General features: G+C 37.5%; 1 protein-coding gene across 1 annotated transcript in view; it reads right to left on the reverse strand.

Annotated features, from left to right (window-relative positions):
• Positions 1 to 27,573, reverse strand: part of ADGRV1 (adhesion G protein-coupled receptor V1) — a 277,900-nt gene that overhangs the window by 207,193 nt on the left and 43,134 nt on the right. The window contains exons 20-38 of the mRNA XM_054054954.1: positions 27,049 to 27,422; positions 24,610 to 24,786; positions 22,703 to 22,883; positions 21,279 to 21,481; positions 20,465 to 20,594; positions 19,337 to 19,417; positions 18,122 to 18,261; positions 17,037 to 17,646; positions 15,855 to 16,070; positions 14,229 to 14,444; positions 12,835 to 13,079; positions 12,462 to 12,643; positions 10,715 to 11,526; positions 8,794 to 9,003; positions 6,502 to 6,632; positions 6,148 to 6,247; positions 4,253 to 4,432; positions 2,582 to 2,745; positions 1,944 to 2,037 (exon numbers count right to left, since the gene is read on the reverse strand). Coding sequence (XP_053910929.1) covers positions 1,944 to 2,037; positions 2,582 to 2,745; positions 4,253 to 4,432; positions 6,148 to 6,247; positions 6,502 to 6,632; positions 8,794 to 9,003; positions 10,715 to 11,526; positions 12,462 to 12,643; positions 12,835 to 13,079; positions 14,229 to 14,444; positions 15,855 to 16,070; positions 17,037 to 17,646; positions 18,122 to 18,261; positions 19,337 to 19,417; positions 20,465 to 20,594; positions 21,279 to 21,481; positions 22,703 to 22,883; positions 24,610 to 24,786; positions 27,049 to 27,422 — 4,446 coding nt within the window. The remainder of the gene's footprint in view (positions 1 to 1,943; positions 2,038 to 2,581; positions 2,746 to 4,252; positions 4,433 to 6,147; positions 6,248 to 6,501; positions 6,633 to 8,793; positions 9,004 to 10,714; positions 11,527 to 12,461; positions 12,644 to 12,834; positions 13,080 to 14,228; positions 14,445 to 15,854; positions 16,071 to 17,036; positions 17,647 to 18,121; positions 18,262 to 19,336; positions 19,418 to 20,464; positions 20,595 to 21,278; positions 21,482 to 22,702; positions 22,884 to 24,609; positions 24,787 to 27,048; positions 27,423 to 27,573) is intronic.

Here is a 27,573-nt window from a genome sequence, read left to right on the forward strand (position 1 = left end):
CTGAGGCTTAGCTCTTTCTTGTGTCCATTAAGTTTATTCCTTTTCTTTGATCATCTGCAGCTCTTGGTTATTTTCCCCTCTTTTTTTTTTTTTTTTTTATTCTTTGCACTTTTGTATTTGATTCAGGCTCTTTCTTCCACCCTTTCTAGAAGACAGGAGAAAAAGGAGTGCGCAGAAAAGAACTGTCTTAATGCTTGCTGTTTCTGCTCCTTATCAGGTCACAAATTAACGTCATGTAAGTTCAGTGTGTTCAACTCTACATCACAGACACACCAGACTTTCTCCATATATTGCATGCACATGGCCATGACAGGAATAGCACATGTAATACATTCCAGATGTGTAGGATTGACTGCTAGTGCCTGTGTTGTGTGCAGTCACCTCTTAGAAATACTTCAAATATCTTGTACAGATTATGGGATTGCTATAAACCCTAAAAACAATACATCGCACCACCAAGAAGTTAAATTGTCAATCATAACAAATCAAAATACAGCAACAGGGAAAACAAGGTTAGAAAATAGTAATAATTACTAACATCAATAATTCTGATAACAGATTTTGTAGCAACATTTTACAATAAGGACAAGGTTTTGCTTCACATGTTAAAACACAGGAAAAACATTGATCTGTTGGAGCAAGAGGAGGCCATGAAGGTGATCCAAGGGCTGGAGCAACTCCCATATAAGTACAGGCTGAGGGAGTCGGGGTTCTTCAGCCTGGAGAAGAGAGGGCAGTGGGGAGACCTTAGAGCAGAATTCCAGTATTAAAGGAGCTAGAGGAAACCTGGGGAGAGGCTCTTGATCTGGGAGTGCAGAGACAGGACAAGCAGGAATGGTTTTCAGCTGAAAGGGAGGAGATTTAGATTGGATATGAGGAAGACATTATTTACTGTAAGGGTGGTGAAGCACTGGCTCAAGTTGCCGAGAGAAGCTGAGGCTGCCCCATCCCTGGAGGCGTTCAAGGCCAGGTTGGACGGGTCTTTGAGAAACCTGATCCAGTGGGAGGTGTCTCTGCCCATGGCAGGGGACGGGAACTGGATGGGCTTTCAGGTTTCTTCCAAACCAAACCATTCAATGATTCTATGAAAACCATTATCTGTTCATCCTAAGTGAATTTAATGCGATGCAGATATTACAGCAGGGTTGAATGGCTACAATTCAAAGAGACTGCCAGCTGCTGACAATAGGAGGCGAGGCTATTCAGCACTCAGTACAATTTAGTTCACAAAAATCCCTTATACTTGTGTGTAAGTTTTCATGGTTTAGATTTCAGACTTGACTAATCACAGTTCAGTCTCTACAAATCAATGATGAGTCTTGCAGGTTACCTTTCAGCCTGTAACGAATTAACTGTGTCACTTCTATAGGCATGCAATGAAAAGGGAAAAGAGTAGAAGATGTTAGAAAGCATCAGTATAACTAGTCTCTAGTGCCACAGTCATCCAACTGTCCCTACAGCCAACAACTGAGATACTGAATTCAGGAGAATGAGGAGCTAACTAAGCAAATGGTAAATGAAGTTCACTAGAAGAGTAGGAAAACCTAGGATATGACTCTTAAAAGCAAATCTGACAAAAACTTGACTTTTAAAAGAGTAAACACAGTGATCATGTAAATTTTTTGACATTTTTGTTTCCATTATGTACTTAAAAAGGAAAATCAGACTAGCATGCTAGCAATAAAACTTTTCAGATAACCGTGCTCTCCAACTGTTAAGTATGAAGTCCTCTATGAAAACTGCCTTATAATTTTTACAGTGCTTTAAAGAAAGTAGGGAGCAAGTGTAATAATAATATTTTTGCTATTCTACAATGTTTCTTTCAGAATATCCTGTCTCTTATAGGCAAACCTGGCAAGTAAGTGAAATAATAATATGCCAGAGTAACGGATGCAATTTGTATACAAGGAAAACCAAAGATCATTCAGTAGAAGCTGTTTTACCTAGCCTGGGTGGGGAAGAAGTTGAATGGTTCATGATGAGTTCCACTGAAGTTAAATTAACCAAGAAGAATTCTTTCACTTCTGGTACATCATCCTGCAAAACATTAATTCAGCATATTCCTTTTCCTTTAAGAAAAGTCACACAAGTCATCAAAAAGCAAGACACTAGAAATCCCTAATATGATAGCAACACTAGAATTAATTTATATTTCCTGAAGTACTTTTATTAGTATAAATTTTTTTAACTTGATTGACTTATGAAGTAAGATACTATATTTCATGGAAAAGACTCTGGTGACGCTAAACTGTTCTTGTGAATAAATTTATGCCAAATTTTAAAGGCATAAGCCCCAACCACTGAGAAAGTAAGAGCCTTAGCAAGCCATGAATTACACTGCCCTGAATATCAGACAGTAAAGTATTAGTGAGAGACTTAAATTTCACTTATACATAGGTAGAGTTGCTGCCTGTTATTATTTGTCCTTCTGTAATTTAAACACTGAGACAAAAGCCATCTTGCTAAATGACAATGAAATATATAGCTCCAAGCAATATATAGGTTGCAAGCTTTAGGTTCCAAGATGTTCCTTTTCTGTTGTTGCACAGACCACTACAGACCAAAAGGGTTTAGAGTTTACCTCTAGAATAGTAATATTTATGGCAGCCGATGTTTCTCCTTCTTCCAAAGTCAGCGAGCCAGAAACAGGTACATAATCAGTTCCCGGTTCAGCCAAGGTCCCTTCTGTCTCATTACTTAAGGTTACCAATCCTGGAACTGTGGCATAAGTAACATTGATATCACCTGCATATTTTGTGACAAAAAAAAAGTGAAGAGACAAAGAAAAGACATCAAATGTGCATCCACAAAATGAAAAGCCTAACTGCAAAACAGAAGGATTAAAAGATAAACCTGGATCCAATGGAACTTTGTTATTGTTTTTAAGGTGCTTTCACTCCAGCCTTTGGTAATTTGTTCAACATCACAGGACTCAAAATGCATTCGGACCAAATTTATTCAGATACTTGAGATGGTGCAGACCGCAAACATTACATTGCTGAAGTACTACCTGGGCCATCTAATGAATTATTAATATCAGGTTTGGTGCCAAGGGAAGTGGAATGTTTCAGGAACAACTGATATCTAAGAAAGGCTCTAAGGACAGTGCTAGGAAATACAGTTTAATAAATATAGTTCCCTCCTAAACAGGTTGATACAGACTTCAATAAAGAATAAAAATTAGGGGAGACACTGATAAATGATACCAAAGGAAAACGTTAGACCTATTTTTTTTTTTGTCATAATAAAGCCATGTGTCACTAATGTGTCAGAGTAAGTCAAGTTGCAGATTTGAAGAGACCAATCGTGGAGATAAAATGACAAATGAAACTCAAAGCTAGTCTGCATGAAATACAATATAACGTATAAAAGAATCTTAGTTTTAATAAATAATGATGGAATTTAAGTAAGAGATTTTACATTTACTATATATTAGTTTCCTGAGTAGTGTTCCACAGGTAAATTATATAGAGATTGATATTAAAAAAGAAATTGGAAAGCGTAGAAGTGTGATTAAAATGCCTCTACAAATCTGTGGTGTGTCCAGATCTGAAGACCCAGGGAAAATCTTCACTTCTTTTCAGAACAGGTATGACAAAAGAAACTAAAAGGGATTATCACTGAGGCAAAATATAGTCTGAAAACGTAAATAGGAGATAATTGCACATTATGTCACAATATGAATGGAAATTCTCAGGCAATAAACATGAGAAAATATTTTTGCACCCAACTTACTATTGAATTCTGGAATTAAAAGCTACTGAATTCAGTTTATGTCTCCTCTGAGGAGTACTTATTGCTTTTTAACTTGTCTTTTAACATCCATAAGCTGAATTCAATAGTCTGAATAAAACTTTGAGACCATGAGACCTTCTAAGCTGTCAATTTCTGGAAGCTTAGAGAGGAAATATGTGGGAATGATCACTCCATACAAGCTCATTTTCTCATATGTTTTCTATCTCTTCTGGAGGGAGTTATATTTTGAGGGAGATTCATTAAACATAAAAGTAGCAACTCTAATAGCCAGCCAGTTATATCACAGTTCCCAGGGTCCTTGCTGTGGAAACATGGCCTACAGCCCCAGTTTCAACTGAAACTTAGTTTCCAAACCTGCAATAAGAAGCCTAGAAGTTCTGAAAATATCAACTATATCCAAGATTTTTCAAAATTTCCAGCCTCCCCTTCATGGATTTCATTTGCCTAATGATTATAAAAACAGAATGTTCCTTTTTCTTGGAGTTATTATACAAACCTAGAGATCCAAATTCTCTGCTAATAAAAAGCTGAACCGTTTTATTTTCCTCTGGAGTTAAAACTACCCTGGATGGAGAAGCAAAGTTCAAGACTCCATGTGGTTCATCACTGGCTTCTACTGTCAGAACAGCTTCATATCCTTGACTATCCAAAACAGCAGCCCCTGAAGAAGCAACTCCTGCAAAAGAATCAGTGGACTACAGTGACCACAGTGTTAATGCAATTTTTTTTTTTGTGTTACATTACTGCTTCTATTACATTTGAATTACAGTCAGTAACAGTGCAAATGAAATTGAACCAAATGCACGATGTGCTCACTGAGGTTCATGGATGGTGTGGAATGTATATGTTTTCATGTTCTATTACAAATACAGGAACATATAATCACAACAGAAATTGTATGCATACTAAGTATTGAGTCACAAAAACATTCCAAGAAATGAGGAAACTTAAGAGGCCAGTGCCAAATAGCAACTTCCCTGAACTTTCTCTATTGTAAAAGGAAAGAGAAAGTTCTCCCAGGAACTAACTCCTAAATTTAAGATTATATCCAACTTCTCTACCATTTCGTTAAGAAATTATTCCCTTTTCCAAATGTTTCCTTGATGAATATTTGTTGGTGTTTTATTTTTACGCTTATCCTGATGGATTACAGGAGTCAACAAGTGATTCTGGCAAGTTGATAAAGGCACCTAGTAGCAACAAAATCCACGTCAAGTTGGTTTAGTGTTTAGACATTAATTTCAGTTTAACAAAGGGTATTTCAAAAGGGATGCAGTTTCATGCTCTTTTCTCATTATAAGTTGAACAGCAAGAATAAAATATTCTGACCTCCTTGAATTCAGAGACAGACCAGAAAGTCACCTTGCAGCATGACAAGATTGCTTTAAGAGGTAAAAATATCTGCTTATTTCATGGCAACTGTATCCAGAAGACATTAGTAAGCTCAAGCCTGTATTTGGTTAAAGGAAACAACCACTGAACTAGAGGAGCAGAGGAAAATCAGGTTTAAAAACAATAAAGAAAAACAGCAAAGATGCTATGAAGTCTGTATCTGTATCTGTATCCGTATCTGCATCTGTATCTGTATCAGTATTACAGAATCATACAATGGTTTGGGTTGGAAGATACCTTAAAACTCATTTAGTTCCACCTCCCTGCCATGGGCAGGGACACCTCCCACTGGATCAGGTTACTCATAGCCTCATCCAGCCTGGCCTTGAACACCTTCAGGGATGGGGCAGCCACAACATCTCTGGGCAACCTGGGCCAGGGCCTTCCCACCCTCAGCATGAAGAATTTCTTCCTAAAGTCTAATGTAAATCTTCCCCCTTCCAATTTAAAGCCATTCCCCCTCATCCTATCACTCCATGCCCTTGTAAAAAGTCCCTCCCCAGCTTTACTGAAGCCCCTTCAGGTTCTGGAAGCTGCTTTAAGGTCTCCCCAGAGCCTCCTCTTCTCCAGGCTGAACAACCCAAACTCTCTTAGCCTGACTTCATAGCAGAGGTGCTCCAGCCCTTGAATCATCTTTGTGGCCTCCTCTGAACCCATTCCAACCGTTCCATATCCTTCTTATGTTGGGGATTCCAGAACTGGAATATAGATATCTACGATACAGATCTATAGATATAGATACAGATCTCTATATTTATATCTCTGTCTTTTTACATACACACATACACACATACACACATACACACATACACACATACACACATACACACATACACACATAGGATGAAGCCTATTTCAATAAAACATGAATGGCCTTTACATAGTTTACACCAGTCACAGCACACTTAGTCCTACAGTTCCAAAATGGATTAAAACATACAAAATATTACACTACAAAACAGTAGATTTAAGATACAGCAGGCTGTAGCTCTGCATTACCTTCTGTTTTGATGTTGAATAGAATTATCTGGTATTCTTCCTTTTCTTCAGGAATATGGTCATCCAGCAAGTGAACATACAACGTTGCATTCAATGTCTCCTATTTATTTTATTGACAAACTGATTAGTCATTATTGTATAAAATACTAGTGATACCACTATGTCATAGGCATTTTGCACAACACCTTTAAGAAATTTAAAGTTAGAGTATCAAAAGCTATAAACAGTTTAGAACTCCAAAATCAACGGACAAAGTAAATAATCAGATCAAGAAAGAAGGAATGCTAATGTTTTCTCAGCTTAGTTCTAATTACAATATTCTCCTGTAGGCATCAGCTTTGCTTACAGACTTACCTCAGGAAAAAAAAGTATTCCAGAATAGCTTTCAAAATTTTGTTTTACATTATGTCCAACTATCTTCCATTCAACAGTAACGTTTCCTAGTCCTGGGGCTGTTCTTACAACATGGAACTGCAGTTTTTCTCCTAGGAACAAAGGATAGGATGCAACATTTTGAGGTTTCCTCTTCTACATATTGATTATAAAAAAGAGAAACCAAAAAGAGGCATCACAGTTCAAATAATTTTTCTGAAAGACATGAATATTTTTAACAGTGAGCTTCCTCATAATCTCTATGCTCCAGACCCTTCCCCAGATCCAGCCCTTTAATGTCTTTCTTGTGCTGAGGGACCCAAAACTGACCCCAGGATTCAAGCGGTGACCTCACCAGCACCAAGACCAGAGGGATGATCCCTTCCCTACTCCTTCTGGCCACACAATGGCTGATCCAATCCAGGATGCTATGGGCCTTCTTGGCCACCTGAGCCACTGCTGGCTCATGTTCAGCCACTGTCAACCAGCATCCCTAGGTCCTTTTTTGCCAGGCAGCTTTCCAGCCTGGAGCATTGTTGTGGCCCAAGTGCAGGACTCAACACTGAGCCTTGTTGATTCTCACACAGTTGGCCTTGGCTCATGGATCCAGCCTGTTCAGATCCCTCTGCAGAGCCTTCCTACCCTCAAGCAGTTCGACATTTCTGCCCAGTATTGTGTCATCTGCAAACTGACTGAGGGAGCATTTGATCCCCTCATCCAGACCATTGATAAAGATATTAAACAAAACCCTCTGGGTCCAGCCATCCAGCCAGGTTTTTACCCAGCAAAGAGTACTCCTGCCCAAGCCATGAGCCACTGCCTTCTCTAGAAGAATGCTGTGGGAAACCGTGACAAAGACTTTACCGATAAATTTATGTCTGATAAATTTTGGTTTTGGAATAAAAATACTTGATCCTGAAAATGAAATGCAAACACTGAAATCACCTCGAGGCCTTGGTTTATTCCTTGGTTTATTTTTTGATCAAATGGAATCAGTTTTGTTGTTTTTTCTTGCTGTAAGAGAATGCACTATTTTCCACAGGCTGGAGGAAGTGGAATCAAGTATTTTCCAAACTATAGCAGAGCATTGCAGCCTCAAATGTCCAGAATTTGCTAGCATGCTACGGGTAATATTTAACCAGTGGAAAATATCCAGGGTCATCGTAACCTCTGGAAATTAGACAGTTTGTATTATTTCCTTGTGCTCATTAACAGCCCTTCTTAGCTGGCCAGATTGCAGCTGGCTTGCCAGGCAGCTCAGAACTGTTAATGTGGAGGAATAAAGGATGAAAACGAGGCACACGCTATCACAGAACTAACACAAACCATATCTAAGTAAAACCCAAAAGGTTGTGATGTCCTTTCATTTCTGAAAAAAAATCCCAAAATAACAGAACACATTCGTCTGAGAAAGACTATTTTCTTCAAATCGAAATTGCAATGCACACATTCCTGGACAGAAATTTCTATTCTGCTAACTTTTCTTGCCCATCAGTTTACATGTCAGAGAAATAGGACATTGCATTATATCAAGATTCCAGCAAAGGCTGCCCAAAGCGATCCTCACTGGTATTGTTATCGTCCTATGCAAAAGTGCCTCAAACCTTAGATCAAACAGGTAACACGCTTTTTTTAAGAAGTACTTGTAGAAGATTTTGATCCACATAAAATTCTTATTGTTCTTTCTCAAACACCATAACTGAGTAACAACAGCAAGATTGCTAGATTCCTAAATCAGCTACCATAAAAAAAAATTGCCAGAAAATGTTAAAACACCATATTTTGGAGTCAGGAAGAGGGAAGACGTGAACTTAGTCTTTCTCTGTGAGTGTTTTTTAGAAGATTTAAAGTGAATTTTAAGTCACTGATAGATGAGATCGGCTTATGGCTACTAATAGGTGTGTACAGTGGGAGCTATGCACCGTTCTAGGATATGGTATAAATTAAAAAGACCAGAAAAGCTAAAATGAGCTTTGAAACACAATACTAGTAGAAGCAAGGTATAGTCTTCAGAAAAAAAAAGAAAAGACAGATGAAGATATATAAAATGATTTTGGAAACGGTACACTCATCCTTTCCATAGATTTCATTAGGTGCTGTACTTGGAAGAGCAAAGAATTTAAATAAACATATGCCAAGTATGTGGTTATTCTCTGTTTGCGGGCACTCTCTGAACAGTGATACGAACATTCCCAGCAGGTCATTACCAACAGAAAGCATGGAGATGGAAGGTAACATTAAACAAACTGAGTGTGGTCAACATAAAGAACCCACCTTCACGGCCAATAACAGATCTTGAGGCTGTCTGGAAGCTTATAACTCCTGCCACATTATCACTTGCCAGAATAATCACTGTGACAGTGTCAAAACTGGGCAGGATCCGACTCCCTCCTTCAGTGTGGACCAGGCTGATTATGATACTTTCATTATCCTCTGGCTCTGGATCATCTAGAATCGTCAGCGTGACCATCTTTTTTGTTTCCCCTACAGGGAGAACACATACTTCTGTGCGCACAGGCAAATCATACTTTAAAAAAGACTTAATAATCTCCTACTATAGGAAATACCTAAAATAACATTCTAAAACCATATGAAGAACATTAATTTATTTATCAGTTACTCAATGTCATTATAAAGTTTTATTCAATTACTATTCAAAAGTTACATTAGGGCAATGTAATTCTAGAATTATTTAATATACTATGTAGGAATTAACAATGCAGGCACAATTTCTGAATGTTTAGAATTCTTTATTTGCATTGTAAGTTCTCTGACTTTCAAATTTAACTTAGAAATGGGGAATATCAATCTTGTAAAAAAATTACCAAGTGTGTAAGTTCTCTGATGAAACATACACAAGTACATATGCTCAATTTGAATAAGAATTCTGGGCCAAGGAATGCATTAAAATGAGCTGTCATTGTGTTAGCTACTCATCTTCTGAACTATTAAAGAATGATAGCGCCACTAGCAAATACTGTTAATTACCAGTTTCTGTAACTGTTGCAATTTGCAACACAATCCTGTAGCTCCAAGTGTGTTTATGACCTGTGAGAATATCAGTTTACAAAATCCACATATTTCTTGCTGCATTGTTTTTCAAAATACTCTGAAAACAGACTTTGCTATATTTATTACCACTAATGTAATTACATGCTGACTTCAGAAACACTGCTGGCAACCATTCTTTTGAGTTCAGATGATTCAGAAAGCTAAAGCACGCTAGAATCTTTAGTATGATCCCAGAAATTGCTTTCAAAATAACTGTTGAACCAATTCATACTATCTGTCATGCTGTGTGGTACTTAAATTATTCTGTCATTGACTTGTTTATCCTCTTTGCAATGTTATGCTATGCTATGCTACGCTATGCTACATTACGTTATGTAGCAATTCAATCTCAGAACCTAAAAAAAGACAATAAGGAAAATTAGTACTGTACTGACCAAAAGTTAACAAAAGACCAGTTAGGCCTCATTTTCATTTTTATTATCCTTGATAAAACAACTATCTTCAGCATTATTACTCCTCATATATTTGGTAAGATTGTAGTCTTTATAATGCACACTACAATATTTGTTAAATCTATATATATATTCATATATGCTTTTCCTCTATTCTTTTTTACTATCACCAAGTGTGTTCTGCAACTTTGTGTCCTATGCTAATGAACCATATTCTCTGAAAATGTACCCTGAGTATTCAAGGAGGCTTAGCCTAAGAATAAAACATCACTTTTCAAAACATCAAGAAGACTGAGTGCTTGTCAGGTTCTTTTTACTTTTCTTAAGTTGTCATAGAATCATAGAATGGTTTGGGTTGGAAGGGGCCTTAAAGCTCATCCAGTCCCAATTCCCCTGCCATGGGCAGGGACACGTCCCACTGGATCAGGTTAATCAAAGCCCCATCCAACCTGGCCTTGAACACCTTCAGGGATGGAGCAGCCACCACTGCTCTGGGCAACGTGGGCCAGGGCCTCACCAACCTCATGAAGAATTTCTTCCTAATGTCTAATCTAAATCTTCCCCCTTCCAAAAAAGCCCTTCCCCCTCATCCTATCACTACATGCCCTTGTAAAATGTCCCTCACAGCTTTCCTGTAGGCCCACTTCAGGTACCGTAAGGCTGCTATAAGGTTTCCCTGGAGCCTTCTCTTCTTTCCGTAAAACAGAAGCTAGTGCAAAACTTTGCCTTACCTTCAGTGAACACCAGAATCTCACCAACACCTACAAAATCCAGGTTTGGGGTCGCAGTTCCACCGACCACACGCCATTCCACTGTCACCTGCCCCAGGCTGCCTTCTGTCCTATGTATCATCAGCTGCACATTGGTCTGAGGATATTCCTCTACTTCAATATACCGACCTTTCTCTGTTGCATTGGGGCTTACACTGTAGATCTTGAATACTCCAAATGCATCTCCATTCATCATTATGATAACTGTGGAAGTATTTGGCTGTCCTATAGTTGGTTGGTTTTTTAAGCTGGCTGAGATGTTCATTAGTTCAACTTTCAAAAGGGATATAGTGAATTTCTCATCCAGCTCTGGCAGACTGTCGGGGAGTATGGTAACAGTGAGATTTGCAAACTCTTCCTCTTCCTGCATTATGGCCCACTGTCTTGTAACAGGTTCATAATCACTACCAGCAATGGCTTGTGTGCTAAAGAGTGCAGATGCACTGGTGATATTTTTCTTGTAGGTCCAGAATCCCGAAGTGTTTGTTAACAGGCTGATCTCCCATGTCAGCCAAAGGCAAAGAGGAATCTCAGAGGCACTGGAAAATACAAAGGCTGAACACGCTTGTTCTTTTAGGCACTGAGTTGCACAGGCATACAGTGGGTCGCTTGCTGCCGACACATTCACTCTGGTCTTGGATGGCTGGTCAGGAATTCCTTGTATGGGAGACTCATAAAAGGCCAGGATATCCTGACTTTGCTCCATGGCAAGAGTCACAACATCAGTCTCAGAAGTGCTGTAAAATATCTGCAGCCGACCAAACTTTCCCCCGCTAAAAGTCATGAAAATAAGAGACTAATGTTAGTGGTGGATGTCTAATATCCTTTATGCTTCTGAGCTAAGCACAAAAGTGAACAAAATTGACTGGCCCTTTTTGAACTGAGAAGAAGTTCCAAATTGTTATTTAAAGTGGAGTCCCTTGAAACTAGTACCAGAATGACAGAGTTGTCATTTTTTGTGGATAGTTTATTTATTTATAACCTAAACACCAGTCTGTTAAGAATGCATGTTTGCAAACATCAGTTTCATAGAATCATAGAATGGTTTGGATTGGAAGGGATCTTAAAGACCATCCAGTTCCAACCCCCCTGCCATGGGCAGGGACACCTCCTGCTGGATCAGACTGCTGAAAGCCCCATCCACCCTGGCATTGAACACCTCCAGGGATGGGGCACACATGGCTTCTCTGGGCAACCTGGGCCAGACCCTTACCACCCTGCAATTAGTTTAGTTTTCTGAGAGCTGGCAAGGAAGTAAAAGCCTGTGCTGCCCCACATTGTCATCTTTTCTCCTAAGTGTCCTATGAATACTACATCACATGCATAAAATCTGCTTGCCTTTTCTTGTTTCTTTCCACCTCACAAGGGGTGATCCATTTTGTCCTCCAGTTTAAATCACAGGAGCAGACTGTTGTGCAGCTTTAAACAATTTGACGATTAAATAGGCAAAATTAAATTTCAAGTACACTGTGTACATTGGATCTGCATTGCACATTACAGTGTATATTATATTTAAGTACTTTATTTCATTTCTAATATGTAGACATGTAGTTCAAACCCAACATGTATGAAATAAAAATGCATTGAGCTGGCATATCAAGAAACTGATGCAAATACATGAACAAGTGGAGCATGATGTCTGAAATCATAGTCCAGACAAGAATAAAGCAAAAATAATAGATATAAATAAAGCAAATGTTATACAAACCTTCGCCTGACTGTTATATTTGCAAGCAAATTTCTTTCTAGTGGCTCCTGAATTCGATACAAGGATTGATGAAAGAAAACTGTTCCATATGGATTATCGTTGGCAGGTATTATAATATTTGCCACACTATCTGACCCAATAGCACCACCATTGGAGGCCCGAATTAATTCTACATGGACAATCTCAAAAAGAAAAAAAAAATATAAAAAGAAATACTGCAGCTAAACAATTTTTTAGTATTTCTAACAATAAACACAAGCAAACTACAATCTGAACTTTTTGCACCTTCCTGCCAGAGCATTCCTTTGCACATATTTCTGCAACAAGATAAAACTCTAACATTATTCCAGAAAGACATAACTGCTTTACTTACTTCTTCTATTTCTGGAACATCATCAGCCAGGATTTCCAACAGCAACATCTGGATGGCTTCACCAGGTGCAAAAGTGACATTACCCGAGGCAGGGTGCAAGTCGGCATCAGCAAGATGTCCATCAATGGTTGCAGCCCACTGAACGGTAACATTACCCAGTGTCCCCGCATTGCGGATTATTGGCAGATTTACAATTACTGATCCCAACTCAGGCTCCTCCACAGTGAATTTGGTAATCTGAAAAACTGTGGGCCAGCACAGAGAGATGTGTTGATTAACACCAACCATGAAAGTAAATATATCAACTCCTGGAGTAAACTGTTTTATTTAGTTTGATTGCTTTTACTTGCATGGGTAAATCACTTTTAATAAGGTTTAAAATGAAAAGCAAACTTCCAATATTTATATTTTCATCTATATAGAAAATTAGCATGAATATTAAGCCCTTATCCAAAAGTTTATTCCAACAAACCCATTGTTTGAGGCTAACCATATGAGATCAAAGCTTTTAGAAGACAATTTAGATAATTTTTCCCAGCAAGGAAACTTAGCAAAAAGTAAGTCAAAATATACCACCTAAATTATTTCAAGTAAAAATTTTCCTTGTATAAAAATTCTAGCTTTGAAGAATTAATTTAATGAATTACCTATCTGGAATTATTTCTTTTTACAAGTGTTTTGTCTTTCCTCTACCACCTTCTAATGCAAAAATGAAACTTGAGGGATGGAAAAGGAAAATTGAAGCGATAAAGTGGGACAGTGAAAGAAGAAAATGGTAAGTCAAAGGAAAAAGCAGGGAAAAAATACATCAAAAAAAACCCCAAAGACCAAAAGGTTTCTAAAATGTCATTAAATTTTTGAAAACGCCAAATCCCATCTCAAACCCTGGGTAAGGAAACTAATTTTGGAAGGTATACACAATCAATTTTATTGAAAATAATGGGCAGAAGAAAAACTAAAACACTTGACAGAAAATAAGAGGTCATTTACTTTCTGTTTATATTTCTCAACTTCTCCAGATTTTTAATATGCTTTGGCTGATCATAAAGAAAAACAAAGATATTAAAATATTTAAGCAACAGATATTGGATTGCAGTTTTTAACACATTTATCACAGAAAGTCAGCATTTAGAATAGATTAAAAACACTAAATTAATATCCATCTATCTCCTTCAGATAGGGCACAATCTTGCTGTATCAACTGACTGAATAATACCTTTTATTATATTAAAGTGTCTTTTAATTTAGTTTATGAGATGTTTTGCTTTTTTGTTTTCATCTAGGCTGCCTCTTTGTCTTTCAAAGGTGTTTATTCAGTTGCTCAGTAACAACTCACCCACAAATCTGCAATAAAAATTTGAAGACAAGAAAGTAAATACATGAAAACCATTTACCAAACGATCCGAATGGATCATCAGAAGCCTCAATAGTTATGATAGCCCTTGTCAAAGATCCAAGCAAGGCTCCTCCTGTTGTTTGATTCAGCAGCTGAACATAAAATGACTCCTCAACTTCTGGATTTATATCGTTAATTATATAAATTGGCACAGCTTTACTTGTTTCCCCTTCTAGTAAGACAACATCCGATGAGGCTACACTGTAGTCCTCACCTAGATTTGTAGATTAAAAAAAAAACCAAAACATTAAAAAACACAGAATACTATTAATACATTATGGGTTCATCAGTAATATTTCTCATTTTGCTTACATATGCATCACTCTATGGTTTTATGTTTTTTTCTTTATCTCCAAACCCAGACAACACGGTCTTATTCATTTTCTGTTGCCTTTTAGATATCAGAATGGATTAAAATAAAACTTAGTTTGGACAAAACAGAGATTGCACTGTTAGACCAAGAGGTGGTCACAAAAGGTTGATTATTAACTTCAATTGATAAGGTCACACTGCCAAGATGTTTCTGTCTTTGACTTCTGATTGCTCTCTGGCTTCTTCCAAGACATAAAAGTAAACAAAAGCACCTTTGTCAAAGCAGATTTTAGTGAAGGGAACATTTTGTGCGTTCATCTGACTTTAGGCAAACTTGTGTATAAGAATGTGTAGATGAAAAACTATGATACATGGATAATGTCTTTGCTTCAGAAAGTAGTTGAAAGCATCTCTGACATCAATCTCCCTACACACCCATTTAGAATAGTCTGTTATATGGAAAAGAAACTGAAATACCAGTTCTCAGAATTTGCACCACCCACCTATTTAACCTTGGACACAGTGGAAATACAGTGGGTTTGATTCATAACTGTCTAAGTGGTTTTGACCCTGCATATTGCATAAGATTGCTTTCTCCACAGCAAGGACCAACTGGAGAACTTAACCTCTCAATATTGCAAGTTCCAGTCTTCTTAGGGTTTTGATTTGAATTTGTTTGTTTATTTTACAGCTGAGTCCTCAACTCTCACTTCCCCTCAAATAAACTCACTTAAACAACTTATGCTGGGTTTAAATGTGTACCAGGACTACATAGGAGCTATATATACTACTATACTAATTTTTATTTATATTTATTTTCTTTTTCCGAAGATGTGGCGGTCTAGTAGGGAAACAAGCAACCCAATTCCTTCACTCATTTCTCCTGCTAGACTGTTCAGTGACGATGTCTCTGTGCCTTTTAAAAGCTGATGCATTGTCATTACTATAGGTCCTGGATGAGGTGGAGAGGTACTAGCACAGGTTGCCCAGAGCAGTCATGGCTGCCCCATCCCTGAGGTGTTCAAGGCCAGGTTGGATGGGGCTTAGAGCAACCAGATCCAGTGAGAGATGTTCCTGCCCATGGTCTGAGGGCTGGGACTGGATGGGTTTTAAGGTCCCTTCCGACGCAAACCATTCTATGATTCTATGGTTCCATGATTCCTCTTTGCTAAGCACAGCCAGTAAATGTGTCACCACTTTTTTTTCCACTTGTTTTACAATACTGCATTCAATAGACACTTCTTTAACTCTTCAAAGTATGCTCTTTCCCCGTTAACACAGACTGCATAATTCTGCTGTTCTGACATCTTACCAGCTGTTGCAGTTATTGGCATAGCTTTAAATTTCACAGAAACATCTGCAAAAATCCCCCCAGTTCTGGTCACATTAATGATTGGTCCAACATAATTTTCAGCAACTCGCACAGTTGAAGCCGAAAGCTGAAGTGTTCCAAAAGCGTCATCATTGGCATTGATAATTACATGAGCTATTGTCTCACCCACTGATCCAAGTCGAGGAGAATTTACAACTGCAACACAAAGACAACATAGTGAGCAAGTGACTGTGATCCTTGCTATCTATGGATATGGAGTTCATAGGCATACACGTGAGTTTAGTGGTTAGTTGCTGCTAGCTTTCAAAAAACTTCTTGTTAGAATGCACAACGTATAACTATAAATTGCATCAATATACTTTTTATGTTTGAATTAAATTATGGAGAAAAAAAACCCATCTTTTTTTTTAAAAAAAAAACTTACTACTTTACTGTGTTGTGGATCATACAAGCCATAATTATTTTTAAGAGATGAGGGACTGTGAAAGCATTTATTTATTTATTTATTTGATCACTGCAGGTTCAGGACAATTTCATTTGCACACTTGCTACCATGAAATATAAATTACATTTCAGTCTCTCAGCAGAATTATATTTGAAGCTTTCTTTAACATGAAGATTAATCAGGGGCAGGGCCAGGGGGAGGGCAACAACTAGAGACATGAAGAAGCTTTGAAGCACAAATGAGGCTGCAATAACCTAATTGTGACTGAATGATGGATGAAGCAAACATTCTACATAAAAAAATGCAACATCTGGCTGTGACTGTAATTCTATACCACTTCGGTTTTAAAAGACTTTATTGGTTTTCAATAAGCAAAACCAGCTTAGTTATTTCTTAATACTGTACTTTACAGAAACAACATTAGATGACAATGTGTAAATGCACAAAAGCAATGCTGTAACACATTTGGCCTGAAAAAGCTTGAATAAGGCGATTGAAAAGTGATAAAGAAATGCTCACCTATTCCTGAGAAAATGTGCTAAAGGAAATCCATGCCAACAGCACACAAGGCAGGTAACTCAAAGACGTCTTAGCCATGCAGGGTTTGGCAGAGGTAGAAGTTTATTATCATTTAACTTGTTCCATTTTATCCTATGAAATATAAATACTAGCCCTCACATTTAAATTGTAGGTTTTAACATATGTAAGATACTTACTTGGCCGATCCTGCGCTTTCTCAATCAAAGCAATACTGTTTAGCTCCACAAAAACAGATTCAGACCTCTCGGGATCATCATCATCCAAAATAGGTAAAGAAATTGTGGCTTCACTTGCATTGGCTGCGAAGATCATGTAGCCAGTAATGGGTACATAGTCCTTTCCCTCTATTGCTCTAACAACATCAGGTGGAAGAAAGGGTGGCTTTTCGTCATCACCAATTGTTCTGTATGTTACCATCACTGTACCGAGGAGACCCCCACGCCTCACTATTGTCAGGGAAATATTTTTTCTTTCTTCCTCAACTTTTATTGGTCTGTTTTTCTCAGAAAAGATGAAGACTCCATATGGATCATCATTAGCTAAAATAGTTAATGTTGCATTGGTATGATTTCCAAGACGGCCGCTGGACACATTGACAATCAAAACTGAAAACACCTTATCCAATTCAGGAACTTCATCAGGAGAAACCTGCACTGTAATATTTGCTCTCACTTGGCCAACATCAAATGTTACATTCCCATATGTAGAGACCAGGTCTTCAGTAAAGTCACAGACTACGATCCAGTGCAACATCACCTGAGACAAAGCCCCATGAGTTCTCAAAACCTAAGTGTGAAATATAAAGATTTACATATTTTTGTGCTATGAGAAAGAAAAAACATATAAATACAGGACGGAATAAAGCAAAGGCACTGATGGGTTAAAAATAAATTAATGTTTTAAAAAAAGCAGCATAAACTTTATTATTTCAGCTTTGCTGTGTTTATTTTATCAACACTGTTGATAAAATAAGTGTTGATAAACAGTGTTTATTTAATCAGCACTTTTATTTTAAAGAAGTGTTCCCTCACATTTAAGTAGGTAGAAGTAATTTTAAAACTGTGGATATTATTTTTACATAATTTTACCTTCAAGATAAATGATGCATATCAGAAAACTCACTATGAAATGGCAAACCAGACATGCATGATAAAGTCATGTTATCGGCCCCATAGACTTAAGTAAGATTGTTGCAGAACACCCATTAAAAACAGAGACAGACAAGTACTTCATAGGAATATGAGAATCAAATCCATCTAACCTGCAGGACAATATTGCTGTCTCCACCCTCCGGCTCAGTTCCATTTACCGAGAGTGACTCAGCACTGAACTCAAACACACCGTGAGCATCATCAGAAGCCTCGATAGTTACAAGGATGCGGGATGCAATTCCCAAGCTTGCTGTTAAGTTTCAAAAAAGGTTATTTTTTCTAGCATCTTTTCTTACATGAAAGAAAATAGCCAAAGAAATACGTTACAAAAAGGAAAGCATGACTGGAGTATCCATGCCGTTTTTTTTCTTTGGTGTTTGGAAATGAATAATAACTATTGACATGGATAACGAACTGACTTTCAATAATGCAGTCTTGGAAGCCTTTCTATGGAACTGCACAACAAAAAAACATAATAAATATGAATATTTTAAGGAAGGCACAGAAATAAAATTACAAGTTTAATGATTGAAAATGCAGCAGAATTTAGGATGGTGAGGAGTTATGTGGTAAACCACAGTGTAAGCAGATAGCAAAGATGAATGCAGGTCTCATCTGAACATAAAGTGGAACAAAATCCAAAGAGGGAAAACAAGTCTGGTAAATCTTACTACTAAAAAGATTGTCTTGGGTGAGAGAACTTCATGCTCAGGGAGAGAAAGAGCCTGGCACTTGGGAAAACCATTCTGGAAATAAGGAAACGGGAAACAGCACTTTCAAAAAAACCCAGAAAGCTCAAAAAAAAAAAAAGTGACTAAACCACAGGCTTATTCTCAGTTCCATTTTCCAACTTTATTTACATTTGCAAATAAAGTTGAAAATCAGGCTGTCACAGGTGAATCAATTACTCAGTCCGGATGATGGGTGCTCATATAACATTTTCAGGTATGCAGGGTTTAATTTGTAATCCTATATGATCAGGGTTTTCCCTCAGATTTTTATGTTATCTCTGCTAGAATTGCTTAAATTTTCTCAATATTAAATTATCCTTGTTTTCTGTATGTCACTACAAAAATGCAAGCTTAAAGAGATAAAAAGAAAACCAATCAAAACAGTCAATTAAAAAATCCAACACAGCTTACTTTTCCTTAAAACTATTTTTTATATGCAGAGAACCAAAGTAACATAAAGCACCTTTCATAGCATACAATCAGGTGATTTTTAAATCACATTCAATGTAACTATGACAAGTTGTGCCAGAACAGTAATTTATGAGGGATATTACAGATAGCAATAAAAAAAGAGGATTAATAGAAAATGCTTACCATGTTGATGGACAGTTGGAAGGAAGAAATCCATGTTCCCATCACCACTACCACTGTCATCATTTCTAAAGAGCTCAGCAACTTTAAGACGACAGACATACAGATATATACACACATATATACATTTATAAATAAAGAGAAAGCAGAAAGTAATTTAAGCATTTCTGGACAACACAAAATGAGAGGAAAGTATTCTACAAAGTCATCGATTTTGGACATGGAAGTATACAGGATTTCCAATAAAAGCCAGAAAAAGTATTGCATATATCAGCTCTTACTTAATTTATGACATTGGAAACAGCAATGGGAGTCTGAAGAAAAGAAAACACATAAACTTTTCTTCCTTTCCCTCTTTGCGCACCCTTTTTGTATTTCCCCTTTCCCACTCTTGAATGAGGTCTTTTATGAAGAAACCGGAAATGGGAATCAAAAAATCAGGGGATAAATACCTCTAAATTCTCATATTCTAGTATTTTCTCACAAATAGAAAATGTTTCAAAAAGTTGAAAAAATCTGCAGAAAGCTTAACTAACAGAGACTTTACCTTAAGTTTTGTTCTGGCAAGAGTGTTGGAAAAGGCAAAAGAGGCAAATAAAGACTTACTTAATCTGTAAATTTTCAGATTAAAGAGAAAATGTAAAGAGAAAAGTTTGATTAACAAAACAACTATTTGACCAAAAAGTCAACATACATGAAAGGACTGAAGTTGCAATTTCTCTGATTTCACTAAAGTGGCAGATAAAAAAAAACACTTTGGCTGTTTAGCCTTAAATATTTTACGAATACTGACCATTTTTCTTATCAAAAAAAAAAAATTATAATATTTTTTACATTATTTCTATTTTCATTACCAACCATGAAATTATGTAATGTCAAAAGCAGAATCTGCCCTTAAATGTCCTAAATGCATGATAATACATTTTCTTTGGGATTTCATGGTTTCCAGTGATGATTAAAAATATCTGAAGAATGGATCTAACCCACAAAAATTACAGCTTTCTGAGGAATGTGAGGGTGTTTGCTTGCCTTTGGAAACAAGATGGAAAGAATACGCCTAGGAAAGTTATGATTTTAATGGATGAGTAGAGAACATGAAAATACAGCAAACTGATAATGTATGCGCCTCACCTCCTTCTTCTGGGTTCAACAGCTCCACTTTAAATGTCTTTTCTAATTCAGGAACAGAATTATCAGTGATGTTAACAGTAATGTACTTGTATCTTTCTCCTGGCTGGAATTCCAGTGTGCCTGCAACAGCCTGCAATATGAAAGCTCTTCACTTTTCTGGCCACTTCTAATGATTTCATCATGATTTCATTTTCATAAGAAATAAGAAACATGACCTTGATTCTTTTATTGTCTGTGTCAAAATATCTACTCCTTTTCACTGCAGCTTTTAAAAATTCTGCTGGATCTTTGTGATAAGAAAAAGGCATCTAAAACTGCCGAACTAAGAGCATTTACATCTATCTATGTTTTCCTGCACAAATACCAGTAGACAAGCAGACACAGCTATGTACAGGTTATTTTGTTAAACACATACAAGTCTTGGTATGTGAAAATATAATCTTAACTTCTACATGAAGGTGCATGCTCCTCTGAAGTTTGATATACTCAGTAAAATAGCAGATATCCCTTCTTGTTGCACTGACCATTCTCTTAAGAATAAAAGAAAATCAAAACCAGAGGCTTTTCCTAGGAAATACAACATGCTGCACAGAAAGGAAGTAAAAGTCACACAGTTATATATAAATTTAAAATAAATATTACAAATTCACGTATCATATCACCACATAAATCAAAGTGTTTCTGTGAAGAACACACAGAACCCCTTTTTTTAGCCCTTTTTTTTTGGGCTAAAAGACCCAAACTGAGTCTGTCTCCAGGACAAATAACTCTAATTGAATTGTAAATTAATTACCCACTTTGGCAAGGGCCGTACCTGATAATCTTTAGGACTGAAAGCTGTAAGCGGCACTGTTCTGTATTCTACCAGAACTGTTCCAAGAAGGCCTTGTGCACGAACTACCAGTAACCTGATGTGTCCAACTTCTTCTCTCACAGTAATATGGGGTACAGCAGAGGCTGGCAGAATCATTCCATCACCTGGCTGAGGAGGTGGTCCCACTGAGAACTGCAGTAGACCTGGCAGACAAGAAGTAGTATTTACATGGTTTCTCACATGAAATTTAAATTATGATAATAAATTAAACCAGATAATTTATAGTATTTACATTTAGCGACTATGAAATACAGAACTAATTATTGATACGTCCTTAGGACTCAGTCATGGTATTTCCAGCGATGTGCTGTGTCCCTTTCCCTCTTTCACTGATGTCCCTATCAGTCTTGATAAAGCCACAGCATAACAATCTATTCAGCTGTTCCCAAAAGAGCTTAAATATGTCATAGTATAAGGCACTTATTGGTATAATACACATGTAGAAATGTCTCTCTTTGTCCAGAAATTTGATCTGTAGAGAATGAACTACATGTAACCTTTATTTGCTCTCAGAAGGCAATCATTGCCTGTTTGGTCAGGACAGATTTGGTGACTTTTTGGCATATTCTCAAGAATAGAATCATAGAATGCCCTGAGTTGGTAGGGACCAACAAGGATCATCGAGTCCAGCTCCTGTAACTGCACAGGACAACCCCGATATTCACACTGTGTGTCTGAGAGTATTGGCCGAACGCTTCTGGAATATTGTCAGACATTGTGCCGTGACTGCTTTCCTGGGGAGCCATTCCAGTGCTCCACCACCCACTGGGTCAAGAAGCTTTTCCTGACGTCCAACCTAACCCTCCCCTGGCACATCTTCTTGCTACTCCCTTGGTCCCACCATTGGCCACCAGAGAGGAGATCAGCTCTTCTTCCTCCCCTTGTGAGGAAGCAGTGAACTGTGATAAGGTCTCCCCTCATTCTCCTCTTCTCCAGGCTGAACAGACCAAGTGACTTCAGCCACTCCTCATACGGCTTCCCCTCTAAACCCTTCACCAACTTTGTGTTCCTCCTCTGCACACTCTCCAGTAGCGTTAGATTCTTTTCACACTGTGGCATCCAAAACTGCACCCAGTACTCAAGGTGGGGCCACATCATTGCAGAGCAGATTAGGACAGTCCCCTTCCTCAACCAGACAGCAATGCAGTCCTGGGAGCAGCGTAATCCAGGACATGGTTGGTCCTCTTGGCTGCCAGGGCATCAGCTTTCACTGTTGTATAAAATTATGAATTAATCTCAAGATAGATAAAGTGGAATACTTGGCATTTCTTCCTCAACTATCAAGGCTAAGCAAAGTTTTTATTCATGGTACTATAACTATCCGATAATCTGCAACAAGACTATATAATCTCCATCCTTGTTACCATATGGGTGATCACTGGCTTTGACGCTGATATCAGTAGTTTCCTTTTCTGGATCTATACTTGCTCCACTGGTAGGAGTTGAACCTAGTTTTCCATCTCCAGACACTGCAGAGACTAATGTCACACGGAAATATTCGTTTAGCTCCGGAATGTCATCATCAATTACATGCAAATTTAAGACCTAGAGAAGGACCAAATCATGGAGAAATCAAACATGCAACATACATCACTTATGAGTTTCATGACCCTGCTAAGCTCATCAAAATATTCGATTATCCAGTGAGCTGCTGTTTTGTTGTGTAAGTAATGTAGACAATATTTTTGCTTTCCACGTAATTTAACCTAACTTCTAGGATAGTATTTTATGCTTAGAATATGCATTCCAAAAAAAGCTTTACCAAGCTACAAGAGATGGAAGGCATATTTTCTTAAGTGCTTCAAATCAGATCATCATATAACCAAGCAAAGATTTATTACCTACATTATTATCTACCTATTTATTATCTACCTAATATTTATTATGTACATAAGTATAGTTTACATTGTGTGTATTGAAAATGAAATCTCTGGTAGATTTCAAAATCTTGAAGAAATCATGCTTCTGAAGAGATATTACAGTGATTAATCCAATTTAGAGAGCAAGAAAACCAAGAGTTTTGTGCCACCTGACACTCGACAGTGCTGATCACAAAATTAATTAGCTATACCTGCTCTGCCGAGGATAAAATATTCACCTCAGACAATTCCAGCTTTCTGTATATTGTGATACAACTGGACAAACATAGAACAAAAGGTCTACGTAGCCAATCCTATTTAGAGGCATGGGAATGAGTAGCTTACAAACATCGATGGAAAGTCTCTTAGGATATCTCACCTGAGGAGCAACTGCTCCCAGTCTGTTCATAGGGCCATGCCCACTAAATCCTCTGCGTGCAGACAATTCATTGGGCCACATGGCAGTGGAGAAAAAGGTACATCAGCCTTTTTCTGCTACTAGATAGGACTAGGCAGGCCTCATCCATGATGCCAGACCAGAAAAGCTTGATATGAATGAATGCAAGCAGTGATACGATTCAATGGAGAATTAAAGCTAAATGAAAACCAATAAACTGTTTTCAGGTATCACAAGTGTTCGCCAGGCTCTAATCACACTGTTTAACTGGGGCCAGACCCACACTTCTAGTGGAGCCACTGGGATACTTTCAAACAGTGTTATCAATTTCAGTCAGTCCATATGGACTTCAGCAGAGTGATAGAGGTGAAATTGAGGACAGCATTTTCTAAAAACAATTCTCCCTTTCTGTTTTACAAGCACTAATAGAAAGCACTCATTAACTTATTACAGTATTATGGTTCCATTCCTCTTCTTCAAATAAATGTGAAATTCCTGTGCTGTGGGTTTGAGGATTGAACTCATAGAAACAGATTAACCGAAAGGGATGGAACGTGTTGTTGCAAGACTCTTCATTACAACAACAAATTTTACTGCTGTCTATTTAATTGATGTGGAGATCAATTTAAGTTCCAAACCCCAGATCATAACCTAATCATTTACCAATTTCAAAAGTAGCTGGATGCATTATTTCAACTCAGGAATATCTACACTTCAAGTATGTATAGAGATATACACAAATCTAATATATAAATATATGTAAACACATCTCATATATTATGTGTATTCAAACATACATGCAGAAGTGGTGACCCCTGAACCAAGATGCAGGTCTATAAGCATCTACCATATCATTTGATAGTTGTCAGGGATGCAAAAAAAACCTGCAAAATGTGACAAAAGCATATGAAGGAAACATTCTCTCTTATGCAAATCAACCAAGTATCCTTAGAAGGTATTTTCCAGCAGGTTTGCAAAGGACTGGATGAATAGTTAATAGGAAGAAAGGGTTTACCTCTGATCTCTGCCAAGGAAGGAATGTGATAGTGCCACTGCTGTTAGAGAAATCGGTAACAGGGTAACTCATGCCAGTGGAATCAACCTGTGAGATAATGTAATTTATATACACGTAGTCCAGGGCTCCCCTTGTACGCTCCACAATACAGGATATAGTGGAACCCTCATCAGCAACCTGGAAGGAAGAAATTCAAATGTTATTATCAAAGAGAATCCAAGCAATAAATGCAAACCATGGAATTCTCTAATGGTAGTCAAATGTTCAGGAAAAAAAAATGCTGTTGTGTTACTTTCAGCACTTCTGAAGCTAAAACTGAACTTGGTGGTGGTCAGAACAATCTTAGTGGAATTTGCAACAGCTTCTAGTACCACCTTCAGGACTATGACGGAAAGCCAATAACTAGATGCTGTTGTTTGTTTTGGACACAATCTCTTCCTCCAACCAATGTGTCAAAGACAGAATGAACACACTTGAAATGTATGTGTCACATATAACTGAAATGATGCTTTTATAATGTCACATTTTTAATTTTCATTACAATAATTTAAAGAAAGATTTGGCTTCCCGCTTTCCCCAACTAGAAACACTCTGGGGGAAAAAAAAAATCAGATACATTAAAATTAAACCATATGTACATATAAAACTAAACTATGTATCATCATTTGGGAGAAACTTTGGAACATTTTTTTTCACAATTCTGTCTTCACAGAGAACATTACTTCAGCAGCAACAATTTCACATACTTGAAACAAAGCAGGTGTTGATACTGACCATAAGTTTGAGAAAACTATGATCTTAGAACTAAAATAGAAAAGAGTTTTGTTTGAAAATTGCTAGAAAGTCTCTCTTATATGTTAGATAAATTTCAGAGCTGCTGTACAACGCAGCTACTGCATATGCTTTCAGCTGCCTTGTAGACAGATACCCACATAAAGCAATTAAACCACTAATAAAACAATGCTGTGTATCCGCATCATCACTGGGAGCTCTAATACTTTCCTGGTGAAAAAGGAAGTAAGAAAAATGCAAAACATATAAATTTTTAATTTTGCTTCATGGTTGGCTGATGATCTGTGTCATTGCAGTATTATCAGAGGCATTTGAAACTGAGGGAATCTGTTATCATAGCATGTGGTAGGCACACAGAAAGCAAACTGAACCCAGTTGAAAACCAGTACCACCCATACAAGACTGTCACTTTCGAATACATCATAAGCACTTTGGTTAGAAAGAATGTAATTTAAAGATCATAAGAGCTGCCAAATGGGAAAGCGTTCTGAAATTTGTTTTCCAAAATAATCCAATACCAATAGGAGAACATATCATGTTTTTCTCCTTCATCATTGATGAAAGAACGAAAAATTAATTGTTTATTTTGATCCTCCCCAAACAAACAGTAAGTTTATACATTGCATACATGGTGGCTACCAACAATGAACAATTTAATGGTTGAAAAAAAGAGCAATGCACAGTTAATATCAACTGAATTAAAATAAAAAAAATGGAATTTATGCCCTATAACTTATGGGCATAAATCATTGTGGAATACACCCACAGGAAAGCAGGAGAGGGGCTCTTTATCAGAGAGTGCAAGGACAGGACAAAGGGGGATAGATTCAAGCTGAAAAGGGAGAGATTTTTTTGTGAGGCACTGGCGCAGGTTGCCCAGAGAAGCTGTGGCTGCCCCATCCCTGGAGGCGCTAACAGGCAGAGGCTGCCCAGGGAGGTGACTGAGTCACCGTCCCTGGAGGTATTTGAAGGATGGATAGACAAAGTGCTTAGAGATATGGTTTACTAGTGGACAGATATGGTTGGACTTGATGATTTCAAAGGTCTTTTCCAACTTAGGGATTCTATGATTCTGAGGCCAGGCTGGATGGGTCTTTGAGCAATCTGATCCAATGGGAGGTGTTCCTGCCCACGGCCACGAGTTGGAACTGGATGGGCTTTAAAGTTCCTTCCAATCCAAACCACTCTATGGTTCTATGATTCTAGCAAAAATGCACCACACGTTATCGTCACACTACCTTTAGTAAAATTCTCTCAAGTAAATTGTATGACAAAGATAAATAAAATAGAAATGTTTGTAAGAAGGCATTCCCCAAACAACAAAATTAAATCATACATTTCAATTGATAACCCAGTCCCAGATGTGACAGAAGTAGAAGAAAAAAATTTTTTTCCGTAATAATTAAGCCTTAGTCTTCAGTTTATGTAATAAAATATATTTTCTTAACAAAAAATAAATTGGGAGGATTTTTTAAGGTTACATTGCAAATGCCAGTGAGACAGAGGTGTAAGTTAACAGAACTTACACATTTCCAAATCCTAGAACAACTTTGCATAACTACAAAAGTTAACAGTGAAAATATGTCCCTGTGCAGATCAATTGGTATTGCCATTAATTTTTCTCTGTCCATAATTTCCCCACCTTACCTCAGGAATACATGCTCCAGTGAAGCCAAATAAACCATTAGCATTATCACTTTTTTGTATTCTTAATCTTGCTGTGGTGTTTTCTTGTGAAATCCGAGCTCCACCACGCACAGAGATAAGCTTTAGAATGAATAACTCCTCTCCTTCTTCCTCTTTGTCATCCTTTGCAGACACAATGAATGATTTATTGGTCTCTCCTTGCTGATACTCCAAATATCCAGAGACAGGGTGAAGATCACTTTTTGCAGGAGTTGCATGGAGTTCATAGATCTCTGCTCGGGTCAATTTGCGCTCATAAAGCCTTACATCCTGCATTAGCCCTGTGTACCTACTGCTGCCATTGATTCCTGCTCCGATTCTCACTATACCTGGACCTGAGAAGGAAATAATAGTTTTCCTCATGTTATTACATTTCTTCAGAGTAATAAACTGAATAGCTGTACTTGTTAAGAATAAATGGTAACACGTTTATTACCCCCGGATTGGGAATGATGTTGAGCTTGAAATGCAAAATCAGGATGTTCC

The sequence above is a fragment of the Cuculus canorus genome, chromosome Z, assembly GCF_017976375.1.
Source record: "Cuculus canorus isolate bCucCan1 chromosome Z, bCucCan1.pri, whole genome shotgun sequence".
NCBI classification, from domain to species: Eukaryota; Metazoa; Chordata; class Aves; order Cuculiformes; family Cuculidae; genus Cuculus; species Cuculus canorus.